Raw genomic sequence first — 18,188 nt, 5'->3', positions numbered from 1 at the left:
ATATATTGACAACTGCCAGTCAACTGCTGATATTTACCACAAAGATGAAAAAAATAAAGAAATTAAGGCAGAATCTTATTTCCTTGAATTGGAACTTTTATTCATATTTTACCGAGGGCATTTTTTGACCTTTATGATAAATAAAAAATAAAGTTAGCCTGAAACAAAATCTGTTCTTTCTTTGAATCACACAATTTGATTTTGCACACGAGAATGATTGGGAAAAAAATTGTGGTGAATTAACGGACAAATGAAAAAAATGAATGTGATGCAATGTTGCTGTCACTCTTTCCAACTAAAAATCTAAAAAGAAAAGAAAATGGTCTGTATTCTTTAGCTGCTTCATTGTCCAACTTTTACAATGAACAAAATAAACATATCTTTTGCAGTAGGACAAAGTGATTATTTTGTGGAGACTGCATTTCTAGTCAAGCTCGATTCCCAGGACTGAAAACAGTTGACCAAACATCTGGATAAAGTGTAGGAAGAAAATACATTCGGTCACCCAATTTGATTTGGAGACAAATTTCCACAGTAGGGTCACACTATTCAAATAGCATATTACCTCTCTTCTTGCATCGTGGTCGCAAAATTAAGCAAATTTCAAATAAGGAGGCTCTCAGGGGATAGAGGTGATAATAATTTAATCTGTGCAACATTCACAATTTTTTCTGTTAAATAATAGTTTTCAATGGAAGTCTTTAGAATAGTTTTAAAAAAATGTTGTGTTTTCTTGCAATAAAAGAAAATGTCCTTCTTAATAATTTCACATTTTCAATGCTGAATTCTCCCTTTAAGAATTTCCAAGTCACCCATCTTTTTACAGGTTATTCCAAATACTGTAAAGTGCTCATCCTGTCAAGTATTAATTTACCTGGAGCATGAAATTGTTACATTTCCAAATAATTATTTGTAAAGAGTAATCACAAAAATTAGGTAAAAGCTATAAGTCTGAAAATTTGAAATAAATGTTCTGTTAATGAGATTACTGCAATCAATATGTATGTGCGTGTATGAGTGGACACACAATTGTCACAGGTGCTTTTTGTTGTGTGGTTGAATTATACTGTAGTAAATGAACCGTTTCTCATCTTCAGTATCACTCAGTATTTGCTCTATATCCTTGTATTTTTTACACAATGAAACACGTGCAGACACACACGCCAACGATATCCAGAAGCAACAAGGTGGAGACCAAAAAGGTGGCTGCGATGACAGCTTAACATGCGTTTGTTTCTATAACCCAAGCCACTGGCATGGTGGGACATGACAGGTCAATTACAGTTTCTTTTTTTGTGCACGTTTGTGCTGCTGCCAGTCCTTCAGATGTCCATTTCAAACTGAGCGTCGTCACCTTGAACACAAGAACAAGCAAAAGAAGATTCATTTTATAATAAAAATAATCAGACATGAAAATTTGGAATTATTTAAACAAGACTGCATATAGATGTAGTGAACCATTCTAGGGAGAACATGAGAACTGCTTCGGTCGGAGCTGCGGTGTTACGCGACTACTCTATAGATCAGGGGTGGCGAACATGCGTCTCTTGGCCAACAAGAATGCGGCTCTTTGTCTCATCATATTTTCTATATGCTGTGGCTCTTTGCCTCAATTCATGTTTAGTTTTTTCCCCCTCTTAAAACACACTTGAATCCATCAGGGTTAATAACAAATAATAAATGATATTTTGAAATTAATTTGGCAAATTAATTTTTGTGCTGCTCCGGACACATAACTGGTACTACAACACTAGAACTTTACAAACACACCCAATGCACTTATTAGCATTGATTTTACATGCCTATTGGCTCATAAATCGCGCAAAACGTCAAATCCATGAAGTAATTTATTTCCAATGCTTTGAATAATCTACTTTAATTGATTTCATCAATTAGTTGTTGCAGCTCTAGGTGTTACCGTTTGTAGGCTGTCCATCTTGGTTGTTGACGTGATTGTTAACTTCATTCTTCTGGTTCTCAAGGGGAGTGTTTTGGCTCGTCACACCAGGGATGACGGGTAGGTGAGTGGGCTGGGTCTGGGCGATGGGAGAATTACGCATGTCCAACAAGAACTTGCGGTCGTAGATGATTCGCGTTCCTGCAACATAGGAAGTTTTTTTAGATTGAATGTATTTATATTATGCAGTGTTTCCCATATAATTTTGGGAAAATCTACCTTTTAAATTCAAACAAATTAATCAGGTGCATTTGTAGAGCAAAATTAAAGTATCTTAAACTATGATAAAAATATGCCCCTGTAAACAATAGAATCATAAATACACTAGTTATGAAAGACAATGACACAACAAACAAGTTACACCCATAAAGCATGGTCAATGAGACAGTAGTTTAATGCAAAAAAAAAAAAAAACCTGATCGTCATCTAATTAGACTTAAATTATCTATTGTTCTTCCAATGCCCATGCAGTACTATTTTAAGGTATATCGGCGAGTAAAAAACAAAAACACAACAAAACAATAAAATAAAAATAATATAAATCAATGACATCAAGCACAGGTAGCACATTTCAAGCCCCAATTCATTTTTAACAGGCTCTGCATGCAGAACAACAACAAGCTAGCTCAGGGGTCGGCACACCCAAATTTTGAGAGAGCCATATTGCACCCCAGAAAAACAAAAAATAAGTTTGTCTGGAGCCGCATAAAATTATAAGCCTCATAATAAACGCAACACACACTGTATGTATCAATATTTGCCTACTATTAAAATAACAAAGTTGGATGCAGCACATCCTGTAGAGAATAACGTTAATAATTTGTTGTATGATACCGCCTCATGTTTAACTTTATTACCATATTAATGATTGACGGAATATTTGTTTTAACAAGAGTAAATAAATGCAATTAGGAAATTCAAGTTCCTGCGACTGGCTGGCAACCACTTCAGGGTGTCTCCTGCCCACTGCCCAGAGATGGCTAGGGTGGGCTCCAGCACCCCCACAACCCTACAGAGGATAAGCGGTGGAGATAATGGATGGATGGAAATCCAATTTTTGATGTCACTTATTTTGAGGATTGGAAAGAACACCAGCAAAGGTTCATAATGTGCCCCTTATCTGGGTAACTACACAGAATGCAATAAATTGCTGCATGCATTTATAAAAACAAATCAACCTTTTGAAAAGGTAAAGTAAATAAAATTGCATTAATACATTTTAAGTTTGATTCCTGTGCAGTTATTTTTCACCTTTTACTTTTGGGCACCATGGTCAATCACACATACGTCGTTTTATTTTAAAACAGTCACCCACTTGGCATGCAGCGCTGCTCCTTGCAAAGGCGCAGAGTTTGGGCACCATAGATTGGCTCTCAAACAGGGGACACAGAAGAAAACAAGCAAAGAAGGTATGTTTATACTTAAGTAACGGGTTCAATTTAGTCTAATGCAGCGGAGTATGAGTATGGTTTCTTCTTGATAAATCTACTAAAAACCAACAAAAAAGTATAGTGGTTCAAAAATACTCCCAGCAGTACAAAATGTCCCAAAACGTTCTCAAGTAAAATGTAACGGAGTAAATCTCACTCGTTACAACCCTCCTCTGCCAGCGAGGCAGCAAATACATTCCAGCGGACCGTTACTTGAACTACTATGTTGCGTATATTTTTCAGCACGACACAGCTAGCATACAATGTCGCTTTTGTGTAATTGTGTTCCATCGTCAACATTGCATAAGGCTAAAACATTGGCATTTGAATAAAAAGCGGTCTGTTTACAAAGGCCTGCATAACTGCGCATGTTTTAGCAAAAACAGAACATTGGTTCTTAGTTCTGCCTTACTTATAATCATTATCTATAGTATTTGACATATTTTAACAATCAAAATCTGGATGTTTATGAATCAATTCGAATTTGTTCACTTCAGAGTTACAATGCATTTTAGAAAAGGTAATTTACTCAACCCACTAATTCATAGTTATATTTTCAAACGAGGACACCCAGGTAACAATTGTCTTCTTTTTGTAGTAAATTGGTGTCACAATAAGATCGCTGTATTGTTATATTGTGAGAAGGTTTTACTTAGCTTACAAAATATGAATATTGTCAAGAGGTTTAGCATCAACTCTTCAAACAAGTAAAACCTAAACTTGGACAAAAGACATCCAAGAGCTTGTTGTATATTTAGGAAGTGAATACTTGCTTGCTGTGTTTAAAATAATATTTGGTTCTTAATGTACGATTAATGTGAACTAAAACATAGCACATATCGTCTGCCACAAGAAACAAATTTTGTTATTTTTGCTTAATAAATCATAATACGTGGTTAAAATGTACGCATTTTTGTAGGACTACACGCAACTACCTGACCTTGGTTTTCTTTCATTCTTTTACAAAGTAAAATTTTACTTTTTTTTCTTAAAAACAAAATTTAATAATTTTACTTTTGTTACATTTATTTGTCTTTTATGTTTCCCATCGAGGTTCTCTGCAAAACATTAGGGGTACTGGAGAAATCCAAAAGTAATTTAAAGCAATCAAGTTACATTACAGCAGTATTATGGTACTCGAATTACGTTTCTGATTACATTTTTTGACAGGTAGTAGTAATGAATACTGTATTTCTGAAAAGGGTTCAGAGCTTTGGGGGTGCTGAGCATCAAGAATGTCTGGCTGGACTAAAAAGATGTGTGACTTCCCATTTGTGGACATCACATTACACTTTGTGGTTAGCAGATATACTGTTATGCCCCGTTTTAACTCATTTATTTCTAAGAGAGTTTGAACAATTTTATTGACACTATTAACAGCAAATAAACAATGTGAGGTTTGAACAACTTTTCTCAACAATCTTAACAGCAATTAAGCATATTTACAATTTCGTTATATTTGACAATATGACGTTTTAACATTTTTTTCGAGATTTTTAACCACAGTTAAACACACAATTTCATTATGTCATATCCCAACAATATGAGTTTTTATCGACACTATTAACAGCAATTAAATACATTCACAATTTCATATATCATATTCTAACAATATGAGGTTTGAACAGCAGTTAACCAATGTGTAAAGGGCAGTACTATTGTGCAAGGGCATAGCTCTGTCATCTCAAGTGGGATTCCTCCCACCCTCCCAAGCAGCATCCTCCAGTCCTCTACCCGGGATGCTCTGATGGGTCCTCTCCCTTCTTACCTTCCACAACCACCCGAATAACCAGGCCGTTGCTGCCGGGACCCCACGGAGGAGAATACTCACAAGCAAATAGAGAAAGAGAAGCATGGAATTTATTGAACAATGATATGTTTTATTCAACACTTTATAATTCCGTCATACACTTTAAAGGTTAAGGTGGGCCATTGTTGCATTTGATTCAGTGCAGCTAAAATGAGGACTAATATCTGTTGATGATAACAAAGTAAGTGTATTATGTGGTAAAGTAGTTGTTCAACATACCCACTATATAACATATTCTCGTAATAGTCCTGAGCCTCCACAGACTCCGCCTCTATCGCGCAAATGACACTAGCCGTGGGAGAAGGAAGCGGTGATAGGAATCAAACTAAATGAACCAATTCAAGGCAGTGAAGGATTTTCGACGGTTGTTCACAATTTTGTTTTGTCTTACTTTTTAAACATTTTGATCTAGCCTATTCTATCATATTTAAGTTTATGCATTTATTTACCAAGGAAAATAGATTTTAAAATTCTGTAAATTTTGGCACCAACAAAAATGCCCATGATTCGACGGATAAGATAAACAGATCTGATAACCCGTTTGAAACGCCTCAGCGCCTCTGCAGCATGGTATCCAATCATAGAGGAGAAAAGATGGAGGCGGGGCCTGCATTGTTTTCGTTTTAATGCAGGTTAGGACATCGTGATACAGCTGGGGTGTGACATTCAGTTTTCAAACTTTTTCTTGTTTAAACACAAACAACAACGACGAAGAGACTCTTCTTACCGCCAGGAGTGGTGGAGAATAATGTGCCTCCGGGGGTGGTACAATAGTCTTGAGGTAGCTGCGTTGTGTCGTTGACCAACACCGTTCTTGTCGGGATGGCCCGGCTCTCGCTTAGTTGACGACTGTTCGACATTTTTCAGGGTGACAGTTATGGCCGCTATGGTGTGCTCTTCTCTCAACAGAGGAGCCGTTTTTTCTTGCGTCTTTCCAAGGCTTTCTTGTTGCTTCTCGCGTCCTCATAGCCGTCAGGACGCCTCCCCTCCTTGTTCCCACCCAAAGGAAGCAGGAGGAGCAGCGGGCGGAAGTTACGACGAAAGATGGCCTTCTTCTTCTACATCAATTTTATCGGCGGTTGGCACCATCATGTCTGTGCTTTGACCCCTAACCTCATCACAGGTTCTTGTCACTGTTCCGCTCATCAAATTATATTAAAGGTTTAGCACTCCTCAATATTTGCAAAAGGGTCCTTCGTTGATGTCTACTGTCTGAGTCCAGCAATCCTTTTAGTGATAATTCATTTACTTCCTCTTCTTTTAGAAGCCTCTTCTTCTCCTCCTTCTGCATGTCGTTCTTTCTCTAGTCCATTATTACATGCTCCACGGACTCTTCTTTCCTTCGGACACTCTTCACACAATCTAGTGTTATGTTTTTCCATAAATTTTAATGCTTTGTTCAAGGCGATGTGTGCAATCCATTATCTTATACAGTCTCCACTTTTCTGCTTTCACCATCAATTTTCTGCAACGCCTGTCCTCACTGCGGCAGCATGGGTGCTGGAACCCATCCCAGGCATCTTCAGGTAGAATGCAGGGGACATCCTGAACTGGTTTCCAGACATTTGCAAGGCACACAGAGACATACAACCATTCAAACGCTTATTCATACATTTGGGAACCGCCAGACGAGGAGAACATAGTGACAGGGAGAACATGCAAACTCAGCACGGGGCAGGGCAGCTAGAATTGAAACCTGGACCTCTGCACAGTGGGGCGGTCGCGCTAACCATCAACCCTTGCTGTCCTAACATTTTGTTGAATTTTATTCAGGTGTAACCCTCTTCTCTCTCTGTCCCAAATGCTTTGTTATTTATGGTGATTTCACAATTTAATTAAAACTTTAGATTGTACTACTAATGCTTAGACACATTTCAAGCCTTTGAGCTCCCAGTGCCCTTTTGGCCAATGTGTCTGCTCTCTCATTCCCCTGGCTTTCTATACCTGTTGGCACCAGGGACAATTTTAGGTTTAGAGCTTTGGGGTGCTGAGTCAAATTCAATTTTTTTGACAATTTCTTTAGATGTACTTGACATACAAATGAATTGATATTACGTTTCACACTGTCCCCCACCCAAATTGTCATGCTGGTACTTTTTTTTTTAATTTCACGTTAATCGTTTAGGATCACCCAACACTGTTGAGGAGTGTCACTTCTCATTTGTGAACATCACATTACACTTTGTAGTTAGCAGAAACACTATTATTACGCCATACCCAGTTTTTACTCATTTATTTTCATTCGAGTACACACACACACACACACATACGCACGTATACACGTACAGAAGAAGAACCATGAAAAGTACTAGTCAGTGCTGCTATCATTTAACACTTTATCAATTTTTTTTAGTATAATATACTCTCACCGTAATACACTGAAGCTTCCACTGAGCTGGAAGGGGGCAAGAGCAGTGCTAGGAATCAAAGTAACTGAAGTTTGACGTTCACATTTTGGTTTTGTTTTACTTCTTAAAATTTAGCTTTTTTAATCATATTCAAACCTATCGTTTCCTTGTTTTTTTAAGGAAAAGAGAGTTTTCAAAATGCTTTCATTTGTTAAGTTGCTTAGATTAAATTCAGGGATGCTTGAGCACCCAACATAACGTGACCTGATCAGAATCAGCTCCGGTACGTCATTATCTGTTATAATATTATTCTCCGATATTCCCTGAACGTTACATCCGTGCTTTGAGCATGCGCATACACCCTTCCGCGTCCCTTTACCCTTCCACAGACCAGTCTCTTTCCGCCGCCATCCCTCATTTGAGTGAGACATCCCCTACCTGCACTTACCATGAGCTTCACTGTGGAAGAGAGGGGGACCCTGAACTCCCTGAGCTACCGTTTGTTCTTCAGTGAGTACGGTGATCATTAATTTACATGGACACTTTTTTTAAATCAGGTTGAAATTAAAGTTAGCCTTTCTCTTTAAGCGAACCTCCCACGTGTCACTTGTTCACCGAATTTCATCATCTTTGTGAACCTCCCTTCTTTAGACAACGGCTTTCATTACTGTTTATTGTGTTTGGCTGCCATCGCGTTTTCTTACTTCGTTGCAATAAACCAGTTCGCCTGGTTAACGGCCTGCTAAAATGTTAAGGGTATTTGCATAACTTATTTGGTAGAGAGCGCTATGAGAATTCTTACAGCGTGGTTCCTTCCACACGTCATCATGTTGGGAACCGTAATCTTGGCGGGGCAAGTGGCAACACCCTCTGAATACACAGAACTTGTAGCAAAGCAGTGCTCAATTCCAAAGTCTAGATATTTTTTTGGGTCGTGCATTTGTTATAAATTGAAAATCTATTATTAAACTGCATGAAACACAAGGTTTCCTCGTTTAAGCTTAAACAAGTTTCCCTGCCCCTAATGTTTTGCAGAGAACCTCGATGGAAAATATATCTCACCTTTCCATGACATACCTATATTTGCCAATAAGGAACAGGTAATGTGTTTTCCTTTTAAATCACATCCCGCATTAGTGACATGTGATAGTGTACTTCTCTGTTTTATTCAATCACTGATATGGAATTATATGACACACTAACAAATGCCTTATGTTTTCATGTAAATACAACACTAACTGGTGTCTCTGGGCCAGTTTTGTTATCACGACTATTAGGTCGCGCTATGAGTGTGTTTGTAGTTTTTTTATTTAGGACCATCACATAAACAGCGACCCGACTGAGGATAAGCGATGCAGATAATGAATAAATGAATGAATGCTCATACACAAAAACAGCATTCATTATTAATTAACAAAATTATGGAATGAACTATTTGGACACAAACAGCTCTACAATATAATGATGCAGTGCAGATAATACCCAAAGAAACTCTTGATTTTATTCTTTTATTTTAAAAACAAATTGTTTGCATGTTCTTTGTAACCAACATTATGCACTATCCTAACTGCATTCTTCTGTAGTTTACTACGCATTTCACTATTGCTTCTTTATTTATTTCCCCAAATCCCTATACAAGAATTTAAACATAGAGAACTGTAAATTATAAGAAGGATTTTTTTGGTCACATATTTGTCTACACCTACTCATCACTGCAGCATTTTTTTTTCTAATTTGGACTGTATCCTATTAATTTGGGGTATCCAAATATTATTATGGTTAAAAATCCCTCTAAGAAACTTAATGGTCTTTTACATTTTCAATTTGAACATGACCTATTTTTATTTGTATTTAAATGTATTTTTTTGTGGTGGATTTTCCAAATACCATAGACTGTATTTAGATTGTTTAATAGTAGTTTTTTTATTTCAATCAATTTTTTAAGTTCTACTGTTATTTCTCCATGTAGTTCTTGTAAATTTGTATTGGCAGAGAAACCTTTTATGTATTTGCTGTATAACCTTTCAAACCAGACACTCCAGCTTGTTGCCAGGGTGCAGCCTAAGAAAAGCTGAGGTGCCAGGGGACATCCATTCATCCATTACCTCCCGCTTATCCGGGGTTGGGTCACAGGGGCTGCAGCCTTAACAGGAAAGCCTAGACGTCTCTATCCCCAGCCATTTTCTCCAGCTCATCTGACGGGATCCCGAGGCGTTCCCAGGCCAGCCTAGAGACATAGTCTCTCCTGCATGTTTTGGGTCGTCTCCAGGGCCTCCTGCCAGTAGGACATGCCCGGAACACCTCCCGAGGGAGGGGTCCAGGAGGCATCCTTATCAGATGTCTGAGCCACCTCAACTGCCTCCTTTCAATGCGGAGGAGCACAGGGCTCCCGATGATAGGCATACTCCCATGCATCCTCAAGGACCCTGCAGAGGGTGTAGAGCTGGTCCAGTGTTTCACGGCCGGAACAAATACCACACTGCTCCTCTTGAATCCGAGATTCGACTTCCTGGCGGACCCTCCTCTCCAGTACCCGTGCATAGACCTTACCAGGGAGGCTGAGAACTGTGATTCCCCTGTAGTTGGAACACACTCTCCTGTCCCCCTTCTTGAAAATGTCCCCAATGTCCATGCTATGTTGCAGAGGCGTGCCAACCATGACACACGCACAACATCCAGAGCCTTAATAAACTCCCAGCGGATTTCATTAATCCCTGCAACATGGCCACCGAGGAGCTCTTTGACCACTTCAGTGACTTTTACCCCAGAGATATGAGATCCCATCTCACAGTCCCCCGGCTCTGCTTCCTCAGAGAAAATTGAGGAGGTCTTCGAAGTACTATGCCCACCGATTCACAATGTCCCGGATCAAGGTCAGCAGCCCCCCACCGCCTCTATACACAGTGTTGATGGCACAACGCCCCCCCACCCGCCAAGAATGTTGGACCAAAGTTTTCTCGAAGCCATTCGAAAGTCTCCTTCCATGGCCTCGCCAAACTTCTCCCATGCCCGAGTTTTTGCCTCTGCAACGTCCGAAGCGGCATTCTGCTTGGCCAGCCCATACCTGCCAGCTGCTTCCAGAGTCCCACAGGCCAGGAAGGCCCGATAACTCTTCAGTGCGACGGCATCCCTCACCGCTGGTTACCACCAACGAGTCACGACAGGCACAGACTACTTTACGGCCACAGCTACGGTCAACCGCCTCGACGATGGAGGCACGGAACTTGGTCCACTCGGACTCAATGTCCCCCGCCTCGCTCAGGACATTGGGAAAGTTTTGCGGCAGGTGTGTATTGAAACTCCTTCTGACAGGAGATTCTGCTAGCCGTTCCCAACAGACCCTCACAACACTCTTGGGTCTGCTGGGTTGGACCAGCATCTCCCCCCACCGTCTGAGCCAACTCACCATCAGGTGGAGATCAGTTGACAGTTCAGCCCTTCTCTTCACCCGAGTGTCCAAAAACATGCGACCTCTGGTCTGATGAAGCAACTACAAAGTTGATCATCGAACTACGGCCTAGGGTGTCCGGGTGCCAAGTGCACATATGCAGTTTTTATTTTACCTCTGAAAAGTGATGGGACTCGCATGCTCAAAAATCTATGGGTCCCAACAGAGATCTATGGGTCCCCAAAATTTAGTGTGCTCCATGCCCTTACAAACTGTCGTATTTTCCCTTACAAAATCCAAAAAAATCCTTTATTTTTTTTAAACATGTTTATTTATGTGCCGTATTTTCCGCACTATAGGGCGCATCGGGTTATAGGGCGCACCCCCAAAAAATAGTTTTTGGTCCTATATCTTCCATACATAAGGCGCACCGGATTATAAGGCGCTACAATGGGAACGTCGACAAAACAGTCAGATAGTTCAGTCAAACTTATTACCCCCTTAACATTCCGAAATGTCGTGGACACGTGCGGATACGGTGTCACTCAAATGCATCGTTCCAAATATCATTTGGAAGGTTAAAGTCTTGGGATTCAAGAAATGCCAACCATTCCTTAGTTTCAATTTTTTTTTTCGCTCGCAACTTTACTGTGCATATGACAATAAACACTTGGAATTGAGTTTAATTAAAAAAAAAGACCCATCACAGAAACCTCGATATCACTCTGAAACAAGATACTGGGAAAATATATAGCCGGAGTAGCTCACCCAAGTCGTTGTGTTCAATAATAATGTGCAACCATGGTCCTCTTATATCCGTGAGTGTAGTAAATCCAGGAGAGTAAAATAGTAAAATACTGTTTACTCTATGCCGTGAGTTCTACCCAACATGCTATTCACATTCATCTTTTTCGGCCAATTGCAGGCTTTGTTTTGCCCTTTAGCCTATGCGAGCCTGTAAATGATAAAAAGGATCCGCCCCCTTTACCTCCGAATAACTTTAGCCAATGGTGATCGATTCAAATGATGATTGACACATCTTTTTCGGCCAATTGCAGGCTTTGTTTTGCCCCTTTAGCCTATGCGAGCCTGTAAATGATAAAAAGGATCCGCCCCCCTTACCTCCGAATAACTTTAGCCAGTAGTGATCGATTCAAATGATGATTGACACGTTGGTTACCCAATGAAACGCCGGTATATAAATCCCAGCATACACCGCGGACTACTTCGCGTTCGGGGGAAAATCTAGTCGGCGGCTGCTTGCATTAGTTGCAAGACATTGCGACTTAATATTGATCCACATATAAGGCGCACTTTATTATTAGGCGCATAGTCAGCTTTTGAAAAAAATTGAGACTTTTAGGTGCGCCTTATAGTGCGGAAAATACGGTAGTTTAACATGTTATATTGTACATGTGTTTTCTTATATCATATATATTGTTAATAAACATTTTGTTGTGAGACACCGAGTTGCTATACATGAATGAGGTTTATTATAAAAAAGTTAAAAAATGAAGTTGCTTGGACGTTCACTGTAGAAGGAAAAAATACATGCAAATATAATTAGGTAGAATAATACATTTTCTTATTCAAATTATTAATTCATTTTCTGCATTAAATTATTGTTGGGGGCAGCACGGTGGCGCAGTGGTTAGCGCTTGTGCGGCACAGTTCATGTCATGGGAACCTGTCGTGGGTTCAAATCCAGCTCCAGACTTCCTGTGCGGAGTTTGTATGTTCTCCCCGTGCTTGAGTGGGTTTCCTCCGGGCACTCCGGTTTCCTCCCACATTCCAAAAAACATGCATGCAGGTGAATTGGCCGGTCCAAATTGTCCCTAGGTATGACTGAGCGAGTGAGTTGTCTGTCCCTGTGTGCCCTGCGATTGGCTGGCAACCAGTACAGGGTGTCCCCTGCCCACTGCCCGATGATTGCTGGGATGGGCTCCAGCACCCCCGCATCCCTACTGAGGATAAGCGGTGCAGCTAATGAGATGAGATTATTGTTGGTAATATACTGATTAAAAGGGATCACCACAAACCTGTCTTTTTTCATTTTCTCCTTTACACTTCCTTTTTTTCTTAACTTCTTTATACAACATTATCATTCGTAATATAATGCATCAAAGCCAGTGAGCCGTTTGAGAGCCGGCTCTCTTTATGAGTTGAGCCGAAAAAGCCGGTTCTGTAAAAAGAAACACACTTTCACTACACAATTCGAACTGGAGATCGGCATGCAGACGAAAACTCGAACCGCGAGACCAAAACAACAATGGTGGATCTGCCCGACGAAAAGTTTGGAGTGCGGTAAATCTTTGTTAAAAATAATGATGACAATTTCGTGTCAAAAATGTTGCGTCCCGGGGACGCACGTTGATCTGACACGATGCGTCCCCAGCAAAAATAATGCGTCTAGGATGCAGGGACGCGGGCAAAGGAGAACACTGATATGGACACCCTTATGTCTGTACATGGTGTTTGTTATGGACAAACCATGACTGGCACAGAAGTCCAATAACAATACACCACTCGGGTTTAGGTCAGGGGGCCGTTCTTCCCCGTCACGCTCCTCCAGGTCTCACTGTCATTGCCCTCGTGAGCGTTGAATTTTCCCAGAAGTACGAAGGAGTCCCCATGGGGCGCGCTCTCAAGCACACCCTCCAAGGACTCCAAGAAGGTTGGATACTCTGAACTGCTATTTGGTGCATAGGCACAAACAACAGTCAGGCCCTGTCCCCCCACCCGAAGGCGAAGGGAGGCTACCCTCTCGTCTACCAGGGTGAAGCCCATCGTACAGGCGTTGAGCCGTGGAGCAACTAATTTGCCCACATCGGCTCTGCGCCTCTTACCGCGGGCAACTCGAGAGTGGAAGAGCGTCTAACCCCTCTCGAAAGGACTGGTACCAGGGGACATGTTCTGAAAAAAGCTCACCAGTGCTGGGTCATTGTGATTTTCTAGTAAAATAATTGAAAGAAATTTTTTTTGAGGTTCCAATAATTACCCCTGTACTAACAAAGTAACAACATAGTAATAAAATTATTTTATTTTGCATATAGAACTGGATGCCCTATGCAGTTAATTAGTAATAAAAAGTAGCTTTCGGCTTGAAAAAGGTTAGAGACCCCTGTTTTTAACCTACAATTAAGTCAATATGCACTCATGTAGTGCACTCATTGTATTAGGTAATGCTTTTCAGAATATGTGAGGTCATAGTCTATCAAACTTTTATATAATTTCTTGTGGCTGTAAAGGCTTCTTTAAATGTCATGGAGGTAGTAAAGTTGGGGAATTAAAATAATAATAATGATATTAATAATACATTTCTATCCCTCAGAACATCTTTCACATGGTCGTGGAAGTACCAAGATGGACAAATGCTAAGATGGAGGTAAGACTAAGAGAAGCCACTTATCACTAGTTTTGTAAAATTATCAGGCTTGTTCATAAATTGAAACATTGAATAATATTAAATGTTACAAAATCTTAAATGTGATGGTTCAGTTACTTATTACCCCTTCTGTGTCATTCTTTACCTGCTTTCCTAACTAAAATATGAAGACTTATCGTTGTTTAGGTGGTTTTAGCCCAAGCAGACTCATTTATTTAATCTGTTATTTTAACAAAGATTTGATGGTGATTTTATGCAGAATAGTGAGAATTTCTAAACGGTTCAGATAGTTACGTACCACTGTATTTTCCCACCTGGATACCTCTCATCTTTCTCAGCTACACACTCCAAAGTAAGGCTTTTAAAAAATCCCCATTATTTGTGCCTATCTTTACCAACTCTGACTCTTACTCTTTAACAACGTTGCAATTGTATTTACAGATTGCCACAAAGGACCTCTTGAACCCAATAAAACAAGATGTGAAAAAGGGCAAACTGCGCTACGTTGCTAACGTCTTCCCCCATAAAGGCTACATATGGAACTATGGAGCCATTCCTCAGGTCAGACTGTTTTTTTCTACATACATTGTTTCAAATTACTATTTATATTTCTTTTAAATGTTTAAGACGTGGGAAGATCCAAAGCACAAAGACAGTGACACTGGCTGCAATGGGGACAACGATCCCATTGATGTCTGTGAAATAGGCTCCAAGGTATAAATGGATGAATCAGTTTTGTAGTTAATACTATATCAACAGTTGTGTACATGTGCCGGTCAGGTATGTTCCCGTGGCGAAGTGATCCAAGTGAAGGTGCTCGGGATCCTGGCTATGATTGATGAGGGCGAGACCGACTGGAAAGTAATCGCAATCAACGTTGAGGACCCCCAAGCCAGAGAGATTAACAGTAATCATGACTCAGTTATGTATTTTATCCTATTTTTGTTATTGTATTCTGACATTGTTTGTCCAAATGTCAAGACATCAGCGATGTTCAGAGGTTGAAGCCTGGATATCTGCAATCTACAGTCGACTGGTTTAAGAAGTATAAAGTGCCTGACGGGAAGCCGGAGAACAAATTTGCCTTCAATGAGGAGTTCAAGGACAAGGTCTCATTTTTTTAAACGGTCAATTTTACCTATTTAGTATTGTAACTTAAGCAGGTTTCTCTCTTAAAAAGTGATGACTTGACTGATGTGTTTGAGCAATTTAGAATACACCTGTTCACATTCAGCTTGCCTCTTACGTGTGTGACTAGAACTTTATAAAATTGACATTTTGTAATATTTAGGGCCTCCCAGTGGTAGAAAAACTTTCAATCAGTTAAAAAAAATGATTCGAATACTAGACAAAAATACATGAACTATATACCAATGTTAATTTTTATAAAAAATATAGGTTGAGAAGTTTGTTTTTTTGCACAGTGGAATTGGCATTTAGTTTGCAGCCGTGTTTGTCTGGTGTTCAGACGCCGAACTGCACTGCGGCACTGTGGCACTTGCCCTCGCCTGGACCTGAAAACACATTGCTATCTAGTGGTCAAATATTAAACACTTTGGCTTTAAAACCGGACCCACAATTTTTAAAATCTTAAATCTGTATGTAAGTGAATGGGTCTAAGGGATTCAATAAACATCATTAATAATAAATCTGTTAGTTGAGTTTTTTTTGTAAAAAAAAAAAAAATCTACAATTTAATTATAGCTTATTTGTACTCGATGTAATTTGTCACTACAATTTGGACTGTGTTGCCTTTTCAGGACTTCGCTATTGAAGTCATCAAGAGCACTCACAACTTTTGGAAAGCTTTGATTTGCCAACAGACCAATGGCGGTGAAATAAACTGGTAAATAAATTGTTGTATTAAATTTGATATCCTCCTTGTGCTGTCTAGTAATTTTTTTTCATTCAAAACACAGCAAAAACACATGTGTCTCATCCAGTAACAGTCCTCTATGTTGTTCAGAAGCCGAAGCTAAAGCTGTTCTCAATGAGGTGAGTAATGCATTCATGATAAAACTTCTAATTTCGCGTATCATAAAATCATTTTTCTCACCTATATTTTCAGGCATGCCCTTGTGAGAAGGCTGATCCCATCCCATCATCAGGTAGCATAATAATTACTATTTGGAGACATTTATTTTTCTGACTGACTGTGTGGTCTTAATTTGCCATTTTCCTCTATTCACAGTCGATCAATGGTTTTACTACGACAAGAAGTAATCTTCAAGTTACAGTAATTGCATGGGAGAAGACAGCGCACAATAATCTCGCGGGTTTATTTGAAAACGATAGGAACTGTTAAAATGGCATAATGAGACATTGGAGGCTTTTTAACGAACCTTTCTTTGTGACACAAATGTGAGATGCTGTCTAGTGATTATATTGGTAAGAAAAACAGAACACAAGTATTTCTTTTATCTATCAAAAGCTTTCTCTACTCGGGGGTGTACATCTAAAACTGACACAAGTATGACACATAATAATGTGTGCCATGGAAAATACACTGAACTGCTTTAATAAAGCTACCTGATATAATTTATCAAATTGGATTCTTTTCTGCACTCACACAAAAACTATAAAAAAAAATCACGTTTCTCAGTCTTCATGATTCAAAATACATTTACTAATTGATTTCTGTTTTCCAACAATTTTTTTTTTATCCGAACAAGGCTGCAATGCAAACACATTGTTTGCCCAATGAAGAAATGTACTCGTCTTTAGGATGTGAAGATGGAAAATTACCACCATTAATGACACATTTAAAAATGCATTCCCTGAAGATATTGTATGCATTTTAATTACCGATAGTAGTAATTTACTGTGATACAAGATGCAACTTGAAGGTACACATAGTACTATTATTTTCTTTTTATGGACCCTGTGATGACAAGACTGAGGATTGGACACAGTACCTTAAACACAATATTAAAACTGATAAGGAAACATAACACTGTATTGTGTAAAGATTGTCAGAAGGAAGAATCAGTAGAGCATGCAATAATATAATGCAGGTAGAGAAGATGTGGAAATAGAGCAGTATTTTTCAATCAGTGTGCCGTGAGACCTAATATCTTGAAACAATTGCCATTGTTAAGTATCTTCCTTTTCTTCCAGTGGTCAGCCAAATAACTAACATTCATTGATATTATTACATGGTGGCAGATTCCCTTTTTTATATACTGTACTAATTTACTGCTCATAAAGTAGTACAAAGAAATGTTTTGTCTTATTTTGTTTGGTGAAGCTGTTCAATATTGCACTGCAGAAGAGATCAAATTAATCAAGGTAATAAACCTTGCTCATAAGTTTACTCATTTTTATTATTATTTTTAAAAATCTGGAAGCTGATGATGTTGTGAAATTACATTTTGTCCTACTGGTAAATCATTTTGCAGACCATAGACGATGAAAACTACGCTGTCAATTTAGGCAACATGATAATTTAAGCTTTACAATAAAAACCGGTTGCCTAACTACAAAAAATGACCATGAACAAAAAGGTTGCAGAACTTAGAGAAGTGTCATCTAATTAAAGTGCAACTAACTAGACAATACAAACAAACTAGGATGAACAGTTTAAATAACATAAAATCATAAATGCCATATGATGCCTGGGAGCGTGTGCCCTCTTCCACGGCATCCTTCCAAGCATCCATTAAATTACTTAATGCACTCATTCACATTATGTCATACTTTTCTGTTACTGACACTATAGAGGGGCAGAGAGATGACAAGAAGTCCCAGACTGTGTTGTAAATTTAGAAAGTAACACTTAATGTGTTGAACATATTGTATTCTTGATGTGCTCGCAATGTGAGAAAAACAAAGCATATCTGAATGAATGGTAATTGGTCTGCATTTATATAG

The 18,188-nt window shown here is 39.2% G+C and overlaps 2 protein-coding genes across 2 annotated transcripts; one reads left to right on the top strand and one right to left on the bottom strand.

Annotated features, from left to right (window-relative positions):
* Window positions 1–73: 73 nt before the first annotated feature.
* eif4ebp2 (eukaryotic translation initiation factor 4E binding protein 2) lies at window positions 74–6,222 on the bottom strand. Its single transcript, XM_088351468.1, has 3 exons — window positions 5,925–6,222; window positions 1,919–2,098; window positions 74–1,354 (listed from the first exon to the last, which is right to left on the bottom strand). Exons 1-3 carry the CDS (start codon window positions 6,055–6,057, stop codon window positions 1,323–1,325), a joined length of 345 nt encoding a protein of 114 aa, XP_088207594.1. The 5' UTR covers window positions 6,058–6,222; the 3' UTR covers window positions 74–1,322.
* Window positions 6,223–7,887: 1,665 nt separating this feature from the next.
* On the top strand, window positions 7,888–16,859 carry ppa1b (inorganic pyrophosphatase 1b). Its single transcript, XM_088351465.1, has 11 exons — window positions 7,888–8,055; window positions 8,581–8,645; window positions 14,265–14,318; window positions 14,760–14,879; window positions 14,946–15,032; window positions 15,099–15,225; window positions 15,300–15,427; window positions 16,079–16,164; window positions 16,238–16,313; window positions 16,387–16,426; window positions 16,510–16,859. The coding sequence occupies exons 1-11, from the start codon at window positions 7,995–7,997 to the stop codon at window positions 16,539–16,541; spliced, it is 876 nt and encodes a 291-aa protein (XP_088207591.1). The 5' UTR covers window positions 7,888–7,994; the 3' UTR covers window positions 16,542–16,859.
* The last annotated feature ends 1,329 nt before the right edge of the window (window positions 16,860–18,188 follow it).

Source organism: Urocampus carinirostris, chromosome 13 (genome assembly GCF_059441175.1).
Source record: "Urocampus carinirostris isolate Australia breed hairy pipefish chromosome 13, RoL_Ucar_1.0, whole genome shotgun sequence".
Classification (NCBI taxonomy): domain Eukaryota; kingdom Metazoa; phylum Chordata; class Actinopteri; order Syngnathiformes; family Syngnathidae; genus Urocampus; species Urocampus carinirostris.
Note: the sequence above shows the minus strand (reverse complement) of the source record. Positions and strands in the feature narration are given on the sequence as shown.